Source organism: Hibiscus syriacus, unplaced genomic scaffold (genome assembly GCF_006381635.1).
Source record: "Hibiscus syriacus cultivar Baekdansim isolate YM2019G1 unplaced genomic scaffold, ASM638163v2 tig00110674_pilon, whole genome shotgun sequence".
Classification (NCBI taxonomy): domain Eukaryota; kingdom Viridiplantae; phylum Streptophyta; class Magnoliopsida; order Malvales; family Malvaceae; genus Hibiscus; species Hibiscus syriacus.
Genome location: NW_024062819.1, coordinates 880,664 through 908,657, shown reverse-complemented (window position 1 = coordinate 908,657; position 27,994 = coordinate 880,664). Strand labels below are relative to the sequence as shown.

The window sequence follows — 27,994 nt, the reverse complement described above, 5'->3', positions numbered from 1 at the left end:
GTTAGGCTTCAACCAGACAGGATGCTTCTTTAGAATACCGCGGCCAAAATGGTGAAAGGGCAACAACCTTCCCGATTATGATTAGTGTTGGCGATACTAATTCTTCCGTTTTGATTTTATCGGCAAGATCCTTTAGTTCTGCAAAGACCTGTACCATTATTAAAAGAACCCATTCTTAGCATAAGATCTATGGTTGCAATGAATTGCCCCCTAATGCATTAATTCATGTTGTGTATGGCATTGCAATATGGAATCATTAGATGCTCTTGATGTTGTGAAGAAATCACGTGTGATTGTACTTACCGTGCGCTGTTGAGGTGTGGTTCCTCTCTCAACTGCAGCGGCCGGTGTATCTGGTGGTAGGCCACGATGTATCAATTTTTGTGCAAGAGAAGGGAGGGTGGACAAGCCCATATAAACCACTAAAGGGTCAGCAGCATTCTCGGCAACAAAGAGAGAATCTGTTCCACTTTTTCTCGAGTGACCTGTGAGAAATCTAACACTTATTGCAACGCCTCTATGCGTCAAAGGATTACCCGGCTCTGCTGATATTTCAGAAGCAGCGGTAATACCTGCAATGCAACAAGTATTTTAGAGTTGAACCGCATTTATTATACAATCAGTTCTGCATTAGTGTGATTTGCATTTATTCTTCAATATAAAACATATTTCATAAACCAGAACTCAGCAGTCCACACAGGACCTACAGGTTATTGTCTCAAAAGCATGAACCTGTATGATAGTAGCTCAAGCAGATGCTATAATCTATGAGAAAAATGCACCCTTTCATCATCCAAACTATTTTCCTACCACATGAAACTATTTTCAAACTAGCTTAACTTAGTATAATATGAATGCGATCAAGACAACTCTGCTTTAACCTCTATCCATGCACTGTTGTTTTGACACACCAAAACATATTTAAACCTTGCTCGTTTGTTCAGCGTTATTTCTTTTGATTACTGTTGTTTTTCTTACCGACATCATCAAGGTAAGTCCATATCATGTAAAATCAACAGACACTGATAGCTATTTCCAAATTGAGGACATGTAATCAGAACTAAAATTGTTCATAAAAAATTGCTAATGCAAATCTTGTACTTGTCATGCTATTTGGCTACAAAGATTGTTGACTGAAATTCAACTCCCACAAGAAAATGCTACAAAGATTTTGATTGTTAACAAGTCACCTCGAGCTCTTGCAAAAAATCCAGTGTTTCATGATCGAAGCAAACACATAGACTCACGATATCACTTATTCGTGAATGTGTTGAAAAGAAAGAAGTGCAATTATATTATGTAAGTACTCTTGATCAAGTTTTAGATATTTTCACCAAACCTGAAGTATGATGTATTCTGTAAGTTTTGAAGGTTGTTAGTAGTTAGTAAAAATCAAGTTAAGGGAGTTTAAAAATTAAACTTAACTTTAATAAATGATTAATTAAGTAAACATGAGTTTATAGTTTATTTAATTAAACATGAGGTTTTGGTTTACGTCTTAAATATTTATGTTACTTAATGCTCTTTAATTATGTAATCTCATCATATAAATACTCATGTGTTATACTTTGAGAGAGTGGAAAATAAAAGAGAATATTTTTTATAAAGGTTGTTCAATTGTTTTTTTCTCTTCTTTCTTATTTAGAGAGAATTCGTATATTTTTATTTTCCAACATTATTTCCTCTGGCTGGTAGTTTCTATATACAAGTTAGACTGAGTCCGGAAGTTCATCATCGTTACAGAGAAAAGATGCTCCATCATGATGCTGGCTTTCTTTAGATGAAATTTCATGGCTGATTACTGAAGAGCACAAAGTAAAAGAACTACTTTTAGAAGACAACTTCATGATATTCGATGGTTAAAATCAAATAATGCTTCTTAATTACCTTGGCCTTCTTACTTTTTGTCGTTGCTCCGGCCTGACAGGACTGATCTTGAAGAAGCTTACCGAATACCGAATAAGAGATTGATAAATTCTGTCTCTTTTCATGTATTCACCGTCAATTGTGATGGTAGGGATATGAGAGATTGTAGGGCCAGTCCAACCCTGTCCCGTTACCCAAACGACGGTCCTTCAGAATCGGGCAATCGAAGATATATAATACTTGCAGAGTTGTCTTCTGAAGAAGTTGGCGGAACAATGACTTTAACTTGAGGCAACTACTGATTTTCGAGGAACAAAGAAGTGGCATAGTAGCAAGTAGATTCCCGTAATTCCACTCTTGCCTTTCTTCCATAAAATTTAAGATGCTTCACACTGGGGAAGGCAATATTGTTATTAAATTGGTAATGATGATGATGATGATGTTTGCCCCTTTTCTGTTTCTGCTCCCATAAATTCTTGGCCCACTTCTTTCACACTCTTCATTTTCAATATCTCTAGATGTTCAAGGACTGGCAACTTCCACATGGGGGCAAGGTTTTCCAATTGAGACAGGCCCATGGTATAACCCTCTTCAACATCGTCAATGACACCATCCAACTGGGGAATGTTGTTGGACCATTCATGTGTTTTATGTTCAAATATTCCAGATATGGAGGCAGCTGATTCAAGAGCAGAAGCTTCAAGAACGGATGCTTCTTTCATAACTCTATTACTATTTTTCATGGAAATAAACGATAAGAGTCGAATAACGGAGGCCGGTCTTCTTCAAAAGTTTAGCTTCCTCTGCATCAGTTGGTCTTCTCACATCTCTCAGTCCAATTATCTTGAGTACTATTTTCACCTAGCAACAAGCTGAAAATGGTGTTTTTATCTTGTTCTCGACCCCATATTTCGTAAACATCAACAAAACATGCGGTTTCCGGTCTTTGAGGCTCTACATCCTTATTCTGGATTTGATTTACAATGAAATCAAAATCTTTTCTTTTGCAATGAGTTGAAGCTTTTCGTTTAGCTCTCTAATCTTAGCAGCAATATCACGACGTTGAACAAGCAGCGGAATTGGAATGCTTGAGGGTTGAGGCAAACTTACCCGAGATTTTGAAGAGGAAGAGCTTTGAGATCCGAGAATCGCAGTGCTCCATTCATCCAAAACGTCTTCAATGTCATAAGCAACGCTTTAAAGCTTAACAGCTTCTGCTCCTTTACACCGACAACGACTCTTACCTTGTTTTCAGCTTCTTGAAGGCTGATAAACTCCAGAAACAAACGCTTCCACCATTGTTAAGAAACGCAAACAATTGAGAATAGAAGACAGGATGGAAGTAGAAAGAGGAGAAGGTTAGTGATGATCAGCACTAGACTAGATAGGGATGTAACACCCCAATTTATAGGCTGGTAGCTTCGGGTTTACCCGAGAGGTAGGTGGACCCCATAGATTTCTTGATTTAAGTTGTTGGATTTAATTAGGTTGGATTTGGCCCCAATTAACCACAAAAAGATGATTTTTGAATATGAGATAAAATGCAAAGGACTAAAAATGCAATTTTACCATTGAGGAATTTGGAAGCTAATTTTAGTGTTTTATTATGTTTTGGACGTGGGTTTCATCCTCATTCCTCTTCTCTTTGTTACTTCTTCTTCCTCTCCAAGTCTCCATAACCTCAAGTGTGGTAAGATTTCATTTTCTCAAGTTTATTTAGTCTCAAATCTGTCCCTTTCACTCCCTATAACATTCTTATGCAAAGGAAATCCTTGCATTGTTGTGGCTAAAGGAAAAAGGGAGAAAAATCAACAAAGTTAAAAAAAAGGTGCTTGATAGCTAAAGAAGCTTCATTTCGGGTTTTTAAAATCAAGATAGTGTATTTATAATCCTTTGGAGTATTAAGTTTTCATAAATCACAAGAAATTGCTAAGATGTATGGAGTTTAGCATTTAGGGTTTCACTTTTGATTTATACCTTAAATCACGAATTTGATGTTTAATATGTGTTTTATGACACCTTAAGACCCTAAATAACTACCCATAACATTGGTGCATGATTTAGAACTGAACTATGACCTTTATGATGAATTTTGAGTGTTTCCCGAGCCTAAAATATCATTTTCTGAGTTCAAGTATCGATACTGGTTAAATTTTGGCAAAAAGTAGGGTTTATGGGCTGGAGTATCGATACTCAAGGTGACAGTATCGATATTGGGGTCTTAATTTCGTAATAGAATATATTTTTGGTATCGATACTTGTAACACCCCCAACCCGTACCCGACCTGGATTCGAGTCCGAGGTGTCACATTGACTTTTCAAAACATTTACTTGTATAAAATAGTGAGTAATTTAAAAACTTTGATAACATTTAACTTATTCAAAACGTTTACAAAATATATCAGAGTTCATACAATTTATATCCTTAGACTACATGCCAACTACACTCTATAACCAGTACATATATTTTCTGATCTGGCATTTGGTAAGGAGAACTGGCCTGTCTTGCTCCACATTGCTCTCTATATTCTTCTCGAACCTACGTGTGAAACAATCACACGCTAAGTCGATGACTTAGTGAGACAAATAAAACATATAATAGAAATCATAAAAACATCCCATATAACAAAACACAGGAACATTTAATACTAATTTATCATACAAAATCATATACCTTTTTATATAACAAAGACACTCATGTACATATATCATCATCTACTTTTTTAGCATTATCATATATATTATTATCATTATCTCTATCATTATCATCGAATTATTTATCACATAATCTTGTACTTATCCTTTCTGTATATCATATCACTCATATATCATTTCACTAAAAGCATATGCATTATATATATTGTATTTATGTTATCTCTTTGATTAGCCCATGGTACACTTGTGAGAACTATCGATATGTGAGTCTATAGAGGTTGTGCACTAATGCTGTCACCACAGCTCGTATCATTGCACCGAAGTGCACGTAGAATTGCACCGTAGTGCCACGTAGAATTGCACCGTAGTGCCTTATAATAATGTCCATAAGGACCACATATCATTCCTTAAGAATCATAAACATATACTAGGGATCAAGTATGTGTCTTACAAGACTTCACACATGTTCCACATGTAACACCCCAACCCGTACCCGACCCGAATATGAGTCCGAGGTGTCACATTGACTTTTCAAATCTGGACACTTAAAGAAAATACCCCGGGTAATTTAAAAACTTTGTTTAAAACAAAATACTTTAATTTACATCAGAGAGACCACAAAATACAAGTTTGATCAGAGTATTCATAATTAACGACTTATTACATGCCAACACTCTATACACGCCAAAATACATACTTGTTGATTACTTCTGATTTGATCTTCAAGTAATAATACTGTCCTTGCTACTTCTATTCTTGCTCTTCACGTTTCTTGGTACCTACGTGTAAATCACTTACACGCTAAGTCATAGACTTAGTGAGGCAATAAATAAACATTTAACAACAAATTCATGAATGTGCATTCTTATCATTTGATCATGACATTTCAACATGCATGTATCTATCACATGATAACATATATAAGCATGTCAAGCACATGTAACACTTACCTTCTTGTGCCACTTTCACTTTAATTTATCTTTCAATTGTATTGCCCATGTATATTATTGAGAATAGAGGTATGTGAGTTCATTGAGGTTGTGCACAAATGCTGTCACCACAGCTCGTATAAATTCCCTCATGGGGCACCGAACATTAGTTCAGTATTCGTCCCGAAGGACTTCTATATATGTCCCGTAGGACCACTACGTCCCAAAGGACTACGTCCCGAAGGACTACAGAACCCTTGACTCTTGGCATGCCAACTATACCTATAGCTCTCGTATCATATACTATGGGCATTTATAATGAATACATTTCTCATCACTTGTTCTTTCTCTTCTGTCACATACCACATGTATGTGTAACCATGTATTTCATATCATATCACATGTATCACATTTTGCATATTCATATGTCATTTCATATATTCACATAGTTTTTCTCATTTCACATGGTCATGTCTCATAGCATAATCATGTATGCATGTATATCATGTAACATTTATAATAATCTATACACATTTCATGTATTCATGCACATATAAAAATCATGAAATCAAATAACAATTTAGGAGTCACTTCTTACCGTAGTAACTCCATCACTGGCTCATCGCAAGCCAATGTTCGTTCAATAATATAAGTACAATAAAAATTGCACTCACCTTAGCCTTGTTTGATTTGAATCAATTCTAATCCTTTGATTATTCCAGAACTTGTTTAGGCTCAATATCTACATAAATATAACATTTCAAAACAACTATCAGAAGCCTAAACCTTAAACTTGATGTTAACAACTTAAGCCAGATTATTGAACCTAATTTCATTTTTCCTTTAGGGGGGAATCGATTCCCCCCCCAGGGGAATCGATACCCCCTGGACATTCTGGAAAAATTTCGTCCAAGAGGGGGAATCGATTCCCTTCATAGGGTATCGGTTCCCTCTAACCAGAATTGGTATTTTAACCCCGAAAATCATCAATTCTTCACTTAATTCTTCTATTTTAAACCCCTATCATGTCATTAAATTCAACTACCATCACTTAAACCAACTTATATCCATGAAAATCATCTATAACTTCAAAATCCTATCCTTCATATGAAATTCAAGAATCATACTCAAATTTCAATATGTTCTAAATACAATTCTAACACTTCATATTCCTTAATTAGGATGATGACAAGTCAAATTTAACTTTAAATTCAACTTATCAACTCTTTTCCATGATTTCATATAAAAACTCATTTTCTTTAATCTCTTATAACTTCTTCATCTTTTGATTATAAGACAACTTAAGCTTTCCTTAAGCTTAGTTATCATCTAATGATCAAAACCTAATCTTTAATTTAACAAATAACCAACAATTTAGAAAACCTTACCTTTGCCCTGCACGTTGGAGAAGAAGAAAAGAAGAAGAAAGAGTTTTCAGAAACTCTTTCCCCAACTCATATTTATCTCTTAATAAAGAGATAAAAAAATATCTTTCATGCTAAATGACCATTTTGCCCTTTAATTCCTTTGATAATTACTAATAACTTTCAGGAAATATTTCCGAACAAATCATTGGACTGTACAAATATCCTACTTAAATCACCAAACTCTGAAATTTTACAATTTAGTCACTAACCCGTATTTTGGGATGTTACAAATCTCTCCCCCTTAAGAAAATTCGTCCTCGAATTTTCATTGTTCAAAGAGATGGGGATATTGAATCTTCATGTCCTCTTCGCGTTCCCACGTAGCTTCTTCCACCTTGTGATTTCTCCATAACACTTTGACTAATGGAATATTCTTGTTCCTTAATTGCTTGACTTCATGAGCCAATATTTGAATAGGTTCTTCCTCATAAGTCCAATCTGATTGAACTTCGATCTCTTCAGTAGTCACAATATGAGATGGATCGAATCGATATTTCCTCAGCATGGAGACATGAAAGACGTTATGGATTTTCTCCATTTCAGGTGGCAAAGCCAATTGATATGCCGCTGGTCCTACTCTCTTAACGATTTCATATGGTCCAATGAACCGAGGACTCAATTTTCCTTTACGTCCAAATCTCAATACTTTCTTCCACGGAGACACTTTCAAGAACACTTTATCTCCGATTTGAAACTCAATTTCTTTCCTTTTTAAATCGGCATATGATTTCTGTCTATCAGCTGCAACTTTCAGATTATTCTGAATGACTTGAACTTTCTCTTCCGTATCCTGAATCAACTCAGGACCAATAACCTCTCGATCCTTAAGTTCATACCAGTTCAAGGGTGTACGACATCTTCTTCCATATAAAGCTTCATATGGAGCCATTTTGATGCTTGACTGATAACTATTGTTATACGCAAATTCAGCAAGTGGCAAATACCTTTCCCATGATCCTTTGAATTCAATTACACAAGCTCTTAGCATATCCTCCAGAATTTGGATAGTTCGTTCAGACTGACCATCTGTCTGAGGATGAAATGCTGTGCTAAAATTCAGTCGTGTGCCCAATGATCCATGTAAAGACTTCCAAAATCGTGACGTGAATCTAGGATCCCGATCAGAAATTATGGAAACAGGTACACCATGTAACCGTATAATCTCTCTAATATACAACTCAGCATATTTATCCATAGAAAAATCAGTTCGTACCGGAATAAAATGGGCTGACTTAGTTAACCTGTCTACAATCACCCATATTGAATCTCTTTTGTTCGGAGTTAAAGGCAACCCCGTGACAAAATCCATCGTTACATTCTCCCATTTCCATTGAGGAATTGAAATTGATTGTAACAGTCCCGACGGAACCTGATGCTCAGCCTTAACTTGCTGACAAATCAAACATTTAGATACGAATTCTGTAATGTCTTTCTTCATTCCCGGCCACCAATATCGACTCTTGAGATCCATATACATTTTGTTCCCTCCCGGATGCATTGTCAATGGACTACAATGAGCTTCCGTTAACAAATCATTCTTTAATTCATCATCATCCGGAATTACCAATCTCTCTCGATAATACAAGTTCTCATCAGACTTGATTTCATAATCTGTACTCTCTCCATTATTTATTTGCTGCAACTTCTTTGAACATTTTTCATCTTTTTCCTGCAATCCTTTAATTCGATCTAACCATGATGGTTTGATAGTCAATTCTGCACAAATTGCACCATCTCCACTTAATGATAATTTAACATCCATAGCTTGTAAAGCTGCAAACGTTTTTCGGCTTAAGGCATCCGCTACCACATTTGCCTTTCCAGGATGGAAATCAATCACAACATCATAATCTTTGAGAAATTCCACCCATCTTCTCTGTCTTAAATTCAACTCTTTCTGAGTCATCAAGTACTTTAAACTTTTGTGATCCGTATACAGGTAGCATTTTTCACCATACAAGTAGTGACGCCAGATCTTTAGAGCGAACACTACTGCAGCCATCTCCAAATCGTGTGTCGGATAATTCTTCTCATGAGGTTTTAATTGCCTCGAAGCGTAGGCCACCACCTTGCCTTCTTGCATTAACACGCATCCCAAGCCATTATGAGACGCATCACTATACACTACAAAGTCCTTGCTAGACTCAGGTTGGACTAACACTGGAGCTTCTGTCAAAATCTTCTTTAACTTTTCAAAACTCTCTTGACATTCTTGAGTCCAAACAAATTTTATTTCCTTTTTCAACAGCTTAGTTAGAGGTAAAGCTATAATCGAAAAGTTTTTAACGAACCTTCGATAATAACCAGCTAACCCCAGAAAACTTCGAACTTCTGATACATTCTTTGGAACTTCCCACTCCAGAATAGCTTTAATCTTTTGAGGATCCACTCGAACTCCTTCTGCAGAAATTACATGTCCAAGGAATGTCACTTCATTCAACCAGAATTCACATTTAGAGAATTTAGCATAAAGCTTCTTGTCTCGTAAATTTTGCAAGACAATCCTCAAATGAGAACTATGCTCTTCCTCTGACTTTGAATATATTAAAATATCATCAATGAAAACCACCACGAACTGATCCAAATAGGGTTGAAAAATTTTGTTCATTAAATCCATGAAAGCAGCTGGTGCATTCGTAACTCCAAACGACATCACTATAAACTTATAGTGACCATATCTTGTTCTAAACGCCGTCTTTGGAACATCTTTATCTTGAATCTTTAATTGATGATAACCCGAACGCAAATCGATTTTTGAGAACACTGAAGCTTCCTTTAATTGATCAAATAAATCGTCGATTCGGGGAAGTGGATACTTGTTCTTGATGGTTACTTTATTGAGTTGTCTGTAATCGATACAAAGACGCATTGATCCATCTTTCTTCTTAACAAATAGAACTGGAGCTCCCCAAGGTGATACACTTGGTCTAATAAAACCTTTGTCCAGTAATTCTTGTAATTGAATCTTTAATTCTTGCAACTCTTTTGGAGCCATCCTATATGGTGACATGGCAATGGGCGTTGTTCCCGGCATTATCTCAATCTGAAATTCTACCTCTCTGTCCGGAGGTAAACCTGGCAATTCTGCAGGAAATATATCAGAAAACTCTCTAACGATATGAATTTCTTCAATCCCTTTTTCCTTAGTTCTAACATCAAGTACATTAGCAATAAAACCTTGACATCCCTGTAGCAGTAACTTCTTTGCCGTCATCACTGAGATCACATTTGCCAATGGATTCCACCCTTCACTAAACACCACAATTTCTACCTCTTCTGGACTTCTCAACGTTACTCTTTTCAGTCTACAATCGACATTAGCATAATAACGATATAACCAATCCATTCCCAGTATCACTTCAAATTCTTCAAATGGTAATTCCATCAAATTAGCAGGGAATTCAATTCCCTGAATTCGTATGGGACACCCTCGACTCACCATATTTACCCGAGCACTGTGTCCTAACGGATTCGTCACTATCACCTCATTGTTAGTAGCTTCTAATTGAATGTTCAATTCTCTTACTAACTTACTAGTAATTTATGAGTATGTAGAACCCGTATCAATCAATACCATAACCCGTTTATCAAACAACAAAAAGGTACCTGTTAAAATCTCCGGTTCATCCCGATCCTCATTGGTCCTGAGATTATACACTCGAGCAGTGGAACGTATCTCTTGTTGAGCAGAGGACTCTGACTGATTTCTTCCTCTGCCTCTACCTCTTCCCCTTTGGCCTGTAGAAATAGACCTCTCTGGCTGCGCAGATTCATCGACTACTCTAGGACAATCCCGAACAAAATGTCCGGTCTCCCCACATCTAAAGCAAGCTCCAGAAATCCTTCTACATATTCCAGGATGATTCTTTCCACAATGTTGGCATTGTCTATCTTGACTCTGGTTAAATCTCCCAGCTCCAGATCCCACTGATTGAGTTTGTCTGCCTCTCATCGGATTTGATCCTCTAGCTGAGGATACTACTGACTCCGATCTAACTTGAGGTCGAGAACCAGCATCTCTGCCTCTTTTTGACGGTGCGGAACTCGAAGAAGCACCCGCTCTCTTGACTGTTTGAGTCTTTGAATTTTCAAATCTCTCATTCTGAGCTCTTTCCAAAGCTTTGGCACGATTGACTACCTCTTGAAACGAGGATAAATTCAATACAATCAACATTTCCTTCAACCGAGGACGTAACCCCTCTACGAACCACTCACAAGCATCCTTCTCAGTAGGAACAAGCTCAGCAGCAAAGCGACTCAACTTATTGAATTCACACTCGTACTCATATACGGTGTGATTCCATTGCTTCAGATTCATGAACTCTTGCTTCATTTGGTGAACAAACTGATCTCCGATGTACTTATGTTTGAATTCTTCTAAAAATAATGACCAAGTTACTTGGGCGTAAGTCATCCTCAATGTAACATTGGTCCACCAAATCCTTGCTTGTCCTCTCAACAAGGAAATTACCCCATCTAACTTCTCAGCATCGGAACAATGAAGTCCCGTAAGCATGACCTTCACGTCATTAAGCCAAAGGTCCGCAGTAACAGGACCTTCATCGGCTTCCCCTCTAAACTCTGGAGCTCCTAATCCCTTTAACTCTTTCGCAACATTCATTTTTGGAGTTGAAGTAACAGGAGGTTGAAAACGCGTCAATACTGCGTCTAAAGTTCTAAAGAATACATCTTGATCATTTACAGGCACTCCAGAGGGTGTCTGTTCTTCACTCTGCCTGGCCAGGGCAGGTGAATTACTGCTTTCAGCGGGTATATCATCTCCCACTTCATTTCTAGAACTACCTTGTCCGGACATCTATAAAAATACAATCATATAGTTCTATTAGCACAACAGCATACTTACTATTCCATCAGATCAGAAGTTTTCACTATATTGTTGGCATGTATACTTTATAAAACACTCAAGACTCCGGTTTATGCCGAGAATCGACTAAACCTTAGCTCTGATGCCATTAACTATAACACCCCAACCCGTACCCGACCCGAATATGAGTCCGAGGTGTCACATTGACTTTTCAAATCTGGACACTTAAAGAAAATACCCCGGGTAATTTAAAAACTTTGTTTAAAACAAAATACTTTAATTTACATCAGAGAGACCACAAAATACAAGTTTGATCAGAGTATTCATAATTAACGACTTATTACATGCCAACACTCTATACACGCCAAAATACATACTTGTTGATTACTTCTGATCTGATCTTCAAGTAATAATAATGTCCTTGCTACTTCTATTCTTACTCTTCACGTTTCTTGGTACCTACGTGTAAATCACTTACACGCTAAGTCATAGACTTAGTGAGGCAATAAATAAACATTTAACAACAAATTCATGAATGTGCATTCTTATCATTTGATCATGACATTTCAACATGCATGTATCTATCACATGATAACATATATAAGCATGTCAAGCACATGTAACACTTACCTTCTTGTGCCACTTTCACTTTAATTTATCTTTCAATTGTATTGCCCATGTATATTATTGAGAATAGAGGTATGTGAGTTCATTGAGGTTGTGCACAAATGCTGTCACCACAGCTCGTATAAATTCCCTCATGGGGCACCGAACATTAGTTCAGTATTCGTCCCGAAGGACTGCTATATATGTCCCGTAGGACCACTACGTCCCGAAGGACTACGTCCCGAAGGACTACAGAACCCTCGACTCTTGGCATGCCAACTATACCTATAGCTCTCGTATCATATACTATGGGCATTTATAATGAATACATTTCTCATCACTTGTTCTTTCTCTTCTGTCACATACCACATGTATGTGTAACCATGTATTTCATATCATATCACATGTATCACATTTTGCATATTCATATGTCATTTCATATATTCACATAGTTTTTCTCATTTCACATGGTCATGTCTCATAGCATAATCATGTATGCATGTATATCATGTAACATTTATAATAATCTATACACATTTCATGTATTCATGCACATATAAAAATCATGAAATCAAATAACAATTTAGGAGTCACTTCTTACCGTAGTAACTCCATCACTGGCTCATCGCAAGCCAATGTTCGTTCAATAATATAAGTACAATAAAATTGCACTCACTTTAGCCTTGTTTGATTTGAATCAATTCTAATCCTTTGATTATTCCAGAACTTGTTTAGGCTCAATATCTATATAAATATAACATTTCAAAACAACTATCAGAAGCCTAAACCTTAAACTTGATGTTAACAACTTAAGCCAGATTATTGAACCTAATTTCATTTTTCCTTTAGGGGGGAATCGATCCCCCCCCAGGGGAATCGATACCCCCTGGACATTCTGGAAAAATTTCGTCCAAGAGGGGGAATCGATTCCCTTCATAGGGTATCGGTTCCCTCTAACCAGAATTGGTATTTTAACCCCGAAAATCATCAATTCTTCACTTAATTGTTCTATTTTAAACCCCTATCATGTCATTAAATTCAACTACCATCACTTAAACCAACTTATATCCATGAAAATCATCTATAACTTCAAAATCCTATCCTTCATATGAAATTCAAGAATCATACTCAAATTTCAATATGTTCTAAATACAATTCTAACACTTCATATTCCTTAATTAGGATGATGACAAGTCAAATTTAACTTTAAATTCAACTTATCAACTCTTTTCCATGATTTCATATAAAAACTCATTTTCTTTAATCTCTTATAACTTCTTCATCTTTTGATTATAAGACAACTTAAGCTTTCCTTAAGCTTAGTTATCATCTAATGATCAAAACCTAATCTTTAATTTAACAAATAACCAACAATTTAGAAAACCTTACCTTTGCCCTGCACGTTGGAGAAGAAGAAAAGAAGAAGAAAGAGTTTTCAGAAACTCTTTCCCCAACTCATATTTATCTCTTAATAAAGAGATAAAAAAATATCTTTCATGCTAAATGACCATTTTGCCCTTTAATTCCTTTGATAATTACTAATAACTTTCAGGAAATATTTCTGAACAAATCATTGGACTGTACAAATATCCTACTTAAATCACCAAACTCTGAAATTTTACAATTTAGTCACTAACCCGTATTTTGGTATGTTACACCACAGAATATATATATATCCCGAAGGACCGCGTAGAATTGCACCGTAGTGCCATATAATAATGTCCATAAGGACCACATATCATTCCTTAAGAATCATATACATATACTAAGGACCAAGTATGTGCCTCAAAGACCTCATAAATGTTCCAAAGAATATACATATGTCCCGAAGGACCGCGTAGACCCTCGACTCCTGGCATGCCAACTATACCCCTAGCTCTCATGACACATAACATGGGCATTATCATTTATTTCATTTCAAATATTCACATAAACATGTAATTCACTTTCACATATCACGTATCACATAGTTTCTTTTCATATTATCACATAGTCACATAGTTCACTTACACGTAGATCATTTCCATATAATTCACATGTCACATATCTCATGTTCTTGTATTCATATAACATATAATCACATAGATTACTTTCACATCACATAATTCATAGTTATGATTTCATATATTACCTAATTACAAAGCTAATTCACCTATACATGTTTTCATATACTTTCTATCGTTTCTCACCCAATCACATTTATTCATGTAAACATACTTATCATATCTTGTTCACATATGATCATATACTTCATATAACATATAGAAACACCTAGAACACTTTTACATAGCTTATATCGTATTTCTAAATATATATCATTTAATAGTATTTTTATTTAGGTAATAATTTAATCTATTTACTTAATTCAATTTCATAATTTCATTATAATCTTTTCATATAGCTCCATAGATATTTAGCATATAACTTATCTTGCATATTCGTATCGTCCTTTTTATATTCAAGTTTCCTAATTGATATATTATTCCCATTTCATTCTATAATTCAATCTTATTTAGTTCCCTTAACTCTCATTAAATCAAAAGCTCTATTATACTAATTCCCATGATGGATCATATCACTATGTACTTGTCCAACTCATGTTTACCTAGTTCATATCACTTCTCATGAACTCACTCTCATCATATTTTCCTATTCTTACATCTTTTATCTCATAACCATGTATTCACATAGTCTTATATTTCATTATCATATTACTTATATTTGTTCTCCTATGACTCTTTATAAACATCTATTTCCATTTCCCTACATCTCTTGACTTATCTTCTATATTCATATAATTTCATAACTTATTTTATATTCTCTCATTACCACTTAACCGTATTTTTTTCATAAATCACATAGCACATACCAAACAAAACATATCAATTCATATAATCAAACATACATACACTTCATATCGTTAACATACTTATAATCAAGACTTAATGAGCTATTACTATAAGAATAGACTTATCACAAGTCCAATTTCCATATAATCTTATACAATAAGATGCACTCACCTGGGCCTCGTTGTTTTGAATCAATCCTAATCCTTAGTTTGTTCCGGAACAAGCTTTCATTCTATATATACATAATAATACATTAATACTTATCAGTATACTGATTGATATATTCGAAACTATCACTCCTTAGGCTCAGAGAAAAGCCAATTTCATCTTTTAATGAAGGTATGCATCGATGCACTACTGATGCATCGGTGCATAAAATGCATTCGATATTGTATTATTACTGGGATGTATCGATGCATGCCTTATGCATCGATGCACTAATTGTATTCGATGTTTCTATTTTAAAAGAGTGCATCGATGCATTACCAATGCATCGATACACCTTCAAGTAATTTCTGGGTTTTAACCTTGATGCATCGATGCACTATGAATGTGCATCGATGCACTCTGCCCAGAATCCTCTTTTATGCCCGAAAATCCACTCTTTTCAGCTTAATACTTCATATATCATCCCCTTTCTTATTTTTAACTTACATACTCATATTCAAACTCATTCATATTCATTAATCACCTCTTTAACATCAAAATCCTATTCTCCATATGTAATTCAAGAATTACACTAAATTTTCAACATGTTCCAAATTCAATTCTATTGCTTCTAGCTTCTTAATTATACCCTTGACAAGTCAAATCCATCTTTAGAACTACAAAAACCTTTCTATAACAAAATTTCATTTCTACACCCTTCATATCATTTCCTTTCTAATTCTCTATTCTTGATGTTTAAAGATTATATAAGCTTTCCTTAAGCTTATATAATACTCCAAGAATCAAAATCAACTTATAAATCCAAGAATTAAACAGCTGAAATTAAACTCACCTTTAAATGAGGCTTACGGGGAGAAGAAGAAGCTGGAGAAGAAGACTCTGGATAATTCTCTCATTTCCCATATGTTTTATAACCCTAAAAGAAAGATAAAAAATCTTTCTGGTCAAATGACCAATTTACCCTTTATTTCCTTTAATAATTACTGAATAACCTTCATCATATTTCCAATAAGTCATTGAACTATTCAATTATCCTACTTTAATCACCAATTTCTGAAACTTTATAATTTGGTCACTAACCCGGTATTGAGGATGTTACAAATCTCCCCTCCTTTAAAGAAAATTCTTCCTCGAATTTTCACTGAACAAATCAATAAGAACATATCTTCTATTGTTCTCATGTTACCTCATTTACTTACTTTTTCCTTCTTGTATTTCTTCAATTGTCTTTTTCCTTTATACATTTATTTTTTGTTACTTATCATAAACACAGTAACTCATAACCTCAATCCATTTCCTTTCTTTATTCCATTTCTCCTTTATTTATTCCTTATACACAAATCATATCTTTCTTTTCATATTCACATACTCTTATCTTATCACTTATACTCATCTTTATGTACCAATCTTCATTGCATCCTCATTACTCTGATAACCCATTTCTTATACATAACTTCATTCTTTATCATTTCTTATACTTGTATTTTCCTTCCTGAAGGTTCCATGCAAATACTTATCTCTGTTTCTACATCATATCTATCTGCTCAGAATATACAACTATATTCAAATTCACATCATAATCCATTAACTCAACTTTATCTTTCCTTTCAATCTTATAACTCTATCACCTTTACTATGAAAACTATTCAATAACATATGTTCAATCTAGGGCACAAGTACTAATCATCCAATCATATACATCCCGAAATTTCCGTTGTTCAAACTCAACATTATGACTTTCTTTGTCTTATAAACTAATTATCGATATACACATTCTCAAACTCTTCTTATCAATTCTCAGCTTTACTCAAATATACAATTGTATCCAGATCCATTCCATATTTGATTATCATATCCCGACAATATCTTACATTCTTATACTTCCCGTATATTCCCATCACATATTCTTGTTAGCCAACGCTAACTTTTTCCTCTTAGAATGCAAAACAGTATCTACATCACTTGATCCATTTAAAATACTTCTTATTCTTCACTTTATATAATTTCTAGCAAAACTCTGAATTCATTCCTCCACTTTCATATATATATCTTTAACTTTTCATTCAATTATCCAGAACCAAACTCTACTACTTAAATGAGTCTGACTTTCCTCCAATTGATCTTTTATCTTGAAATACCACCAATTCCAATCAAGTTTGTAGTTGAAAATCATAATCTCTATCTCTCTTTGGTAGTGCTAATTTATGAAATACCAGTTCCCTTAATCATTATGAGTTTTCTCCAAAACCTTAACACAATAACCACTTTTTAAAAAGGGACCCATTTCAACACCTACAACACTCCTTTTAATCCAGGCACCAGCCCTCTACACATCACTTACATGCATCATTTTCATTTAAATTAGCTTCACAACCTTTCACTCTACTCATCAAACTGTACTCTTGTCCATACACATTACGATTTCCCCCTGTATCAAACTCATAAACTCTAGCTTCATATACCTTATACACTTGTCACTGATGCACTTATCCTGGAACTCTTTTGCAATTCTCACTGCATCATTTGATTTGATCTTTTAACACTCTTATGGTGACACTTGTTCACCATATTCTATCTTATCCACATACTAACAAAACTAATTCATATAACTTTTTCGATTCAAAACAATAAAGATCTTCTATCACTATTCTAATATGATTTCAACTTTCTGAAATCAACCTTTAATCTTATAAGACACTTTCTGAGGTTTCTGCTATTCATCCTGCCTGGCCAGGGCAGGTGAATTGCTATCACCATCAGATTTTTCAGTTATCGATTTACTTTACTTTGACAATTTCTATAATCAATTCTTACTATCTCATACAAATCTTATTCTATTAGCAAGACAGTATACTCCTTACACTATCAGATCAGAAATTTTCACATTTAGTTGGCATGAACACATTTTTAAACCTCCTATGACTTCGATTTAAGCCTAGAATCGGCTAAACCTTAGCTCTGATACCATTAAATGTAACACCCCCAACCCGTACCCGACCTGGAGTCCGAGGTGTCACATTGACTTTTCAAAACATTTACTTGTATAAAATAGTGAGTAATTTAAAAACTTTGATAACATTTAACTTATTCAAAACGTTTACAAAATATATCAGAGTTCATACAATTTATATCCTTAGACTACATGCCAACTACACTCTATAACCAGTATATATATTTTCTGATCTGACATTTGGTAAGGAGAACTGACCTGTCTTGCTCCACATTGCTCTCTATATTCTTCTCGAACCTACGTGTGAAACAATCACACGCTAAGTCGATGACTTAGTGAGGCAAATAAAACATATAATAGAAATCATAAAAACATCCCATATAACAAAACACAGGAACATTTAATACTAATTTATCATACAAAATCATATACCTTTTTATATAACAAAGACACTCATGTACATATATCATCATCTACTTTCTTAGCATATATATATATTATTATTATCTCTATCATTATCATCGAATTATTTATCACATAATCTTGTACTTATCCTTTATGTATATCATATCACTCATATATCATTTCACCAAAAGCATATACATTATATATATTGTATTTATGTTATCTCTTTGATTAGCCCATGATACACTTGTGAGAACTATCGATATGTGAGTCTATAGAGGTTGTGCACTAATGCTGTCACCACAGCTCGTATCATTGCACCGAAGTGCACGTAGAAATTCACCGTAGTGCCGCGTAGAATTGCACCGTAGTGCCTTATAATAATGTCCATAAGGACCACATATCATTCCTTAAGAATCATATACATATACTAGGGATCAAGTATGTGTCTTACAAGACTTCACACATGTTCCACAGAATATATATATATCCCGAAGGACCGCGTAGAATTGCACCGTAGTGCCATATAATAATGTCCATAAGGACCACATATCATTCCTTAAGAATCATATACATATACTAAGGACCAAGTATGTGCCTCAAAGACCTCATAAATGTTCCAAAGAATATACATATGTCCCGAAGGACCGCGTAGACCCTCGACTCCTGGCATGCCAACTATACCCCTAGCTCTCATGACACATAACATGGGCATTATCATTTATTTCATTTCAAATATTCACATAAACATGTAATTCACTTTCACATATCACGTATCACATAGCTTCTTTTCATATTATCACATAGTCACATAGTTCACTTACACGTAGATCATTTCCATATAATTCACATGTCACATATCTCATGTTCTTGTATTCATATAACATATAATCACATAGATTACTTTCACATCACATAATTCATAGTTATGATTTCATATATTACCTAATTACAAAGCTAATTCACCTATACATGTTTTCATATACTTTCTATCATTTCTCACCCAATCACATTTATTCATGTAAACATACTTATCATATCTTGTTCACATATGATCATATACTTCATATAACATATAGAAACACCTAGAACACTTTTACATAGCTTATATCGTATTTCTAAATATATATATCATTTAATAGTATTTTTATTTAGGTAATAATTTAATCTATTTACTTAATTCAATTTCATAATTTCATTATAATCTTTTCATATAGCTCCATAGATATTTAGCATATAACTTATCTTGCATATTCGTATCGTCCCTTTTATATTCAAGTTTCCTAATTGATATATTATTCCCATTACATTCTATAATTCAATCTTATTTAGTTTCCTTAACTCTCATTAAATCAAAAGCTCTATTATACTAATTCCCATGATGGATCATATCACTATGTACTTGTCCAACTCATGTTTACCTAGTTCATATCACTTCTCATGAACTCACTCTCATCATATTTTCCTATTCTTACATCTTTTATCTCATAACCATGTATTCACATAGTCTTATATTTCATTATCATATTACTTATATTTGTTCTCCTATGACTCTTTCTAAACATCTATTTCCATTTCCCTACATCTCTTGACTTATCTTATATATTCATATAATTTCATAACTTATTTTATATTCTCTCATTAACACTTAACCGTATTTTTTTCATAAATCACATAGCACATACCAAACAAAACATATCAATTCATATAATCAAACATACATACACTTCATATCGTTAACATACTTATAATCAAGACTTAATGAGCTATTACTATAAGAATAAACTTATCACAAGTCCAATTTCCATATAATCTTATACAATAAGATGCACTCACCTAGGCATCGTTGTTTTGAATCAATCCTAATCCTTAGTTTGTTCCGGAACAAGCTTTCATTCTATATCTACATAATAATACATTAATACTTATCAGTATACTGATTGATATATTCGAAACTATAACTCCTTAGGCTCAGAGAAAAGCCAATTTCATCTTTTAATGAAGGTATGCATCGATGCACTACTGATGCATCGGTGCATAAAATGCATTCGATGTTGTATTATTACTGGGATGCATCGATGCATGCCTTATGCATCGATGCACTAATTGTATTCGATGTTTCTATTTTAAAAGAGTGCATCGATGCATTACCAATGCATCGATACACCTTCAAGTAATTTTTGGGTTTTAACCTTGATGCATCGATGCACTATGAATGTGCATCGATGCACTCTGCCCAGAATCCTCTTTTATGCCCGAAAATCCACTCTTTTCAGCTTAATACTTCATATATCATCCCCTTTCTTATTTTTAACTTACATACTCATATTCAAACTCATTCATATTCATTAATCACCTCTTTAACATCAAAATCCTATTCTCCATATGTAATTCAAGAATTACACTAAATTTTCAACATGTTCCAAATTCAATTCTATTGCTTCTAGCTTCTTAATTATACCCTTGACAAGTCAAATCCATCTTTATAACTACAAAAACCTTTCTATAACAAAATTTCATTTCTACACCCTTCATATCATTTCCTTTCTAATTCTCTATTCTTGATGTTTAAAGATTATATAAGCTTTCCTTAAGCTTATATAATACTCCAAGAATCAAAATCAACTTATAAATCCAAGAATTAAACAGCTGAAATTAAACTCACCTTTAAATGAGGCTTACGGGGAGAAGAAGAAGCTGGAGAAGAAGACTCTGGATAATTCTCTCATTTCCCACGTGTTTTATAACCCTAAAAGAAAGATAAAAAATCTTTCTGGTCAAATGACCAATTTACCCTTTATTTCCTTTAATAATTACTGAATAACCTTCATCATATTTCCAATAAGTCATTGAACTATTTAATTATCCTACTTTAATCACCAATTTCTGAAACTTTATAATTTGGTCACTAACCCGGTATTGAGGATGTTACAATACTCATAGGGTATCAATACTTGACCCTAGTGTATCGATACTACAAGTAGAGTATCGATACTAGTCACTTTGGAAAGTCATATTTGACTCGCTTAAGGTTCGTAAGAGCTAAGGATGATCTGTAATAGCAAGATTTAGTCCGTGAGGCATATAAACGACCAATGATACCTAGAAACACCTGTAAGAGCATGTTACATCCGGTGTAACAACATTAAGCATAATACGTCAAGGTATCTTTGAACGAGGATGAATACAAATAGTCAAGACAGAGGATCATTATAAGGGACATCTGATAAGCAGTACGATGATTATGTTGATTCAGTGGTCGTAAAAAATATGAGCTTTGAGAATGTCGGTGAACCCAGGAAAAGTAAGTCGTCCTTTTCAGTTCAAGAAGTTATGAAAAAAGTATGATAAGATTGATTAGAATGGCACTACTCAGAAACGAACCCAAGCTAGGTATTGGTAGCCAATTCCTCATATAATAAGTAAGCCTTCGCCTAACATTATAGATGAGAGAACGAGGGAGGTAACAGTCAGTATGACGTTAACTTCACTTTAGTGAGTCCAACTATGTTAAGGAACACCCATGTTGCTTAGTTGCCCTAATAGGGCATTGTCAGTGCATGAGGCACTTCAAGGGCTAACTAAGGTGCAAAACCCGAACATTCACTAGGAGTGAGCTAGCGGTGTCAGTATTATGTGGCCTATGGGCCTTAGATCTACATGATTAGTTATGTCAGTTCAGTTGGGTAAGCATCCAATGCACGTAAATTCCGGTTCTTACCCCTAGAATATTTCCGTATGCAATGTAGGTTGGTAGTGTTAATCCGAGATGTATGTAAATTCCTCTGACCCCATTTCCAGACCTACCCATATCTATTGTGTTAGTTATGCATGTATAGTCTCATCAGTTCCGTATGTTTGATATGATAAGCTTTGCTTGAAGGCTATGTGAGACCAAGCCAATGCTTCAGTTTGTGTGGGAATTGTGTCGATGCTATGTGACACCGAGTTTCCTTCAGTGATTGACAAGCATCGTTTTACTCGTCAAAATAAATTAAATCTCTTCGGAAAAAAATAAATGGAAAGTAGAATAGTGGAAGAGGGTCGATCCACATGGAAATATTGGAATCTTTGATGCGATTTATGTTGATTTCGTCCAGGAAGTTGTAATAAAACAAAATAAGGGGAAATGGGGTTGATAGGTAAATTTAAGATGAAGACTAAGTAAAAAATCAAAATAAATAATTGAACAAAGTAATGAACTAGAAGAAAACAATAAATAATTTGGGAAAATTAATATGAGAGAAACTGCCTCGAGCTAGCTTTGTTTCGATTCCTTCGATCATAGAAACGTATTTTTGCTTCGTGATTCATGTCGGTTACAATCTACAAGGCACAACCTATTGTAACTTGCACTTCTCTTGTGTAATCGATCTTCCCAAGTCTATCTTTGAAAGATGATTCTTAAGTGGATTAACCACATCTATCGTCATTAAAACATTCAGATTGAAAATTAGAAAGGCCCAACTCGGATATTGTCTCGTTGAGAATCGATTCCGATCTAGTTTTCCCTTAACGGACTACCGCTAAGTGTGTTCACAGGAAGTCGAAATGCCATAGGCCGATCCTTCCTCCCAACGGTACTTTCAAACAACGTTTAGACCAACGTCGACTTTTTGATTAAAAATGTTTAAAAAATATGAGCAAGGCCGATTGCCAAGCTCTTTTATCCAGAAAAATGAGAATGCATCCCGAAGGGATTTAAGGGATTTAAGCTTTTTTGTTTGATTCTCACAAATAGAATCGATTCATTACTAGCTCTTGGCACGAGGAAATTAGCTAAGCATGATATTGACCATCATACTTAGCATAGATTTGTAAAATAAAATAACTTGGAAATGAAAGAAAGTGAAAAGAAAATGGAACTTTAATTAAAATAAATAAGTCGAAAAATATATGAAGTAAAAACAACATGTGTTCAAGCCTTACCCATGAAGGGTATTTATAGGCTTCTTAAATCTAAAGATAACAAAATAGAATTCAAGATAATCTGAATGATAATTCAAATGTTTCAAATTTTAAACCAAGAAATTGAAATCCTAAAATCTCTATCCAGAATCGTGCTGACTGGATATGCTTCCAGAACCTTCCAGTATCTTCTGTAATTATGTCATGTCAGCCTCGCCTCATGCCCAGCGTCATGCTCATGCTCTCAGCCACGATCAGAAAATAATAAAAATTTGCACCCTTTTGCTACCAATTCCAGCAAACAAGTCACTGCACAGAAAATAAACGCAAAACATCCAAGTAAACAATGAAAAATTCATAAGACAAGATAATTAGTAAGCAAAAGGTGTCAATCTCAAACACTCATTAGTGATCTACCTGATGGCTATGTGAGGACCAGGAGATCATTGAGTATGTTTGTGGGAATTACGTCGATGCTAAGTGACACCGCGGTTCACTCAATGACTAGTGTCTGAGAGCTATGTGAGACCATATACTAGTCAGGGTGTATTTAGTTAATGCACAACATGTCAGGATTGCTTTCAGGTAATGCACTGTATGTCAGGTTCGCATTCAAATAATGTGTAGCTTGTTCAGTCATTAGGATTAGAGATCCTTTAGAGGTGTAGTCATGGTGATGCTCTTAGTGGAGGACTAAGGGAAACGTGAGAGACCTACATCCGAGTTAGAGCAGTAAAGTCTTAAGTAGGTAGCACTTCATCTAGGTCGTGTATGCACCTACTTCTTATTATCATGTCTTCAGTATGCTTATGTTTATGAATTCTTATGATGCTCTAGATTAGCGATTATTTTGTTGGGCTTTGTAAGTTCAGCCTTCGGATGTTTTTTGTTGGCAGGTCAGTAGCTTGGGATGTTCATGGAGCACTGTCGCTGCAGGACTTCTAGCATCTCCGACAGAATATGTATTGTAGCTTTAGTGGGCATATGTATTCATAGGACCTTACTCATATCTTTGGTGTATTAAACTCAGTGTTTGTATTATTTTGGTTTAAATTAAATGTCACTGAGCTCCAGTTTTGTAAAATGTTTTATAATAGTTATTTATGTTTTATTTATGACACAATTTAGTGCGTTTGAAAATAAAATGAACATGTTTTGAAAATCAAGGGTTGCCCCGGTGGCCTAGTGTGGCACTTTAGACCCAATCGGGTTTAGGGTGTTACATGGGATGTTTGAGATATGTTATAAGTCTATAGCCGAAGATATTTTCTATATTGTAAGTTTAGAGGAAAATTTTGATGTTATGACTATGATCGCAAGTTCACGTGAAAAAGAACATAATCAATCTAGAAGAGACTAGCAGATTTTGTATTAATTCTCCATCCATGATCTAAAGAAAAGATTAGAAATTATATACACAGACATGGCTGAATGTATTGTACGTTTGAGGCTTTGGAAATATATGAGCAGAAATTGCAGGCAAAACTTATCAGAGCACCAATTCTTCATCATCAATAACCCCCAATTCATCATCAATTTGGATTGCAGAAATGTGGGAGATGGAAGTCCAATCCACCCCTCTCCCCTTCTCAAAACGTTCTCCTAGAACGGGGCAACCTTTGATATGCAGCTCTTGCAGCGTCGTATTACGAAGAAGGTGGCTCGGCAATGCCTTCAACTCAATGCAATAATTTATTGTTAATGAATGAAGTTGAGGCATGATTGTAACAGTCATCTTCTCCACTTCTCCAACCATATTCCCACTTTTCCCATTCTTTCATGTAATGGAATTTGAGTTTCTTCAATGCAGGGAAGACGATCTTTTTGTTGGTAGATGATGAGGGTGACAAACAAGATGTTCCCAAAAATTCATCTCCCACTTTTTTAACCTTATTCATAAACTCCATCTCTAAAGATTCAAGGGACTGCAACTTCCCCAATGGAGGCAATCTTTCCCAGTTGAGACAATTCTGCAGTCGAACTCTCTTCAGCATACACAATGATGTCGTCGTATCAGGGAAAGAAAGGGGACCTCTGCAGTGGAGTATGCTCAAGCTTTCTAGGTGTGAAGGTGGTTGCAATGCTTCAAATACATACTTTTCGTCCTCAAGTTTGACCTGTTGTATCTCTTGGGGATCGAATTTTAGACGCAACCCACGGAGTTCGTGCTTTGTCCAAAGCTGTGCTTTCTTCGCCACACACAGGTCTGCCACATTTCCCAATCCTCTGATCTCGAGATCTCCTCGTAGATGGATTAAGTTCCCCAAATCACTAAGGCTACATGATTTACTCTCAACATCACCACGACTCACGACAAACTCATCTAGTGTCCGTAGAGACGTTAATCGTTGTAGTCCTTTTGGCATGAATCTGCATCTATCTGTACCTGCATTTTGGAGATGTCTCAAGTTGATCAGCTTCCCGATACCATGAGGCAATTTCATAAGATTTTTACAAGATCTGATGTTCAGAGTTTGCAAGTTACACAAGTCACACACTGTCTCTGGCAATTTTTCTAAATCAGTGTTCCCTTCCAAGTTAAGATATCTCAAGTGCAGCAAGTTTCCTATTTCCTTCGGAATTGCTTTGATTGAACATTTGTATCCACAATTCATGTCTTTGAAGCTTAGTATCCTCAGACAAGTCATTCGATCCAACAGTTTAGCCAATGATGCACCAATAGTTGAAGTATCATTCAAGTTCAGATGCAAGCTACGCAACTTTTTTACATTGAAAACGGGAGCAGGAATTGCAGCAGCTTCATCGTGAATCAGTGTTAGATGACGAGCATTTTCCTTAGAGGCCATATTGAACTCTTCAACATTGCTACTGGCCACCATAAGACTCATTGTTCTTCGCAAGTATCGACCGAAATCATGCACTATCTCATGCATTTTGCAGCTGATGATGCTGTTGTCATTTTCATCCTTTTCGAACTCTTGAAAGAAAGAATGCACCACCAAGTTATCAAAGTACTCTTCACCAATGATCTCCGCATCTTTATGCTGCATCTCTCCGAGAAGGCCTTCAGCCATCCATGACTTGATCAAGAAATCTTTCTCGATTTTACAATCTTTCGGGAAAATGGAACAGTATGAGAAGCAGCGCCTCAATGGCAATGGCAAACCATAGTAACTCAAGAGTAAGGGAGAAAAAAGACCATTTTCAGCCTCCTCAAGTTCCCATATCTGACTGTCCAAGATTCTTCGCCATTGTTCTCGAGATCGCTTAAAACGCAAGAGACCTCCTAGTGTTTTTGCAGCAAGTGGCAAGCCTTGACACTTATCTGAAATTTTCTTACCAATGTCTTCTAAACACTCGCGCTCCTTGTCTTTCCTTCCGAAAAACGCCAGGCGGCTGAACAGGGACCAACACTCCTCTCTCGATAACTTCCCCAAACGAAACAAGTGGCTAGAACCCATGATCACGGCTACATTCTCCTTCCGAGTGGTCAACAAAATTTTGCTATCCTGGGAACCACAATCAAGAGAGCATTTCAATGATTGCCACTTCCTATCATCTTCACCCCACACATCATCTAGAACAAGAAGGAACCTCTCTGCCTTAAATTTAATAGACTCGTGGATCTGCTCCAGTAAGGTATTCAACTCGGTGAAATTCGAAACAACTCCTGTTAGACCTTCAAGAATGGCTTTTGCAGTCCTCATTTCATCAAAAGGATTTGAAGCACATATCCATATTCTCTTATCAAAGTAAGCCTTCACCTTATCATGGTTGTACACCATTTGGGCTAATGTTGTTTTCCCTATCCCTCCCATTCCCACTACAGAGATTACAGGGACGCCCTTCTCTTCGCCGTTGTTCTTGTCGAGTAACATGTTTAGCAACATGTTTTTATCTCCGTCACGACCATGAATGTCGGATGGATTGATGAAGGATGTTGTTATTGGTCGCTCAGGTTCAAGATCAGTCTTCCCGTTCAGATCAACTGTAAAGGAATAATCATCTTTCTCTTTGGCAATCACTTGAAGCCTTTGGTTTAGCTTCTTAATCTTAACAGCAATATCATAACGGTGAATGACTCGACTAACGAAATAGCTCGGGGAGTGAATCCATGAGCGTACCTTTCTCGGAACGATGGAAGTCGAAGGGCGTGAATCCCTCGCGATTTGCAGTTTGAGAGCTACAATCTTCCACTCGTCCAACACATCCTCGATATCATAAGACACATCTTGAACCTTGTCCAGCCAGACCTTAATGGCTTGCTCCTTGAGCTGTCTTTTTTCTGCATCTACGAGGACAGCTCGGATAGTTTGAAAAGTGTTGTCAAGCTTTCTGAGTTCTTCTTGGTTGACGCCCGTAAGAAGTCTCAACCCAGCTTCAGCTTCTTGAAAAAGGATGGATGTTAAGCGTTGTGAGATTGCAGAAACAAGCGCATCAGCCAT

The 27,994-nt window shown here is 35.5% G+C and overlaps 1 protein-coding gene across 1 annotated transcript; it reads right to left on the bottom strand.

Annotated features, from left to right (window-relative positions):
* LOC120137607 (putative disease resistance protein RGA3) lies at positions 1-27,994 on the bottom strand. The gene is made up of 7 exons (XM_039153315.1): positions 25,478-27,994; positions 25,087-25,362; positions 2,977-3,155; positions 2,352-2,598; positions 2,107-2,161; positions 304-572; positions 1-148 (listed from the first exon to the last, which is right to left on the bottom strand). The coding sequence occupies exons 1-7, from the start codon at positions 27,992-27,994 to the stop codon at positions 2-4; spliced, it is 3,690 nt and encodes a 1,229-aa protein (XP_039009246.1). The 3' UTR covers position 1.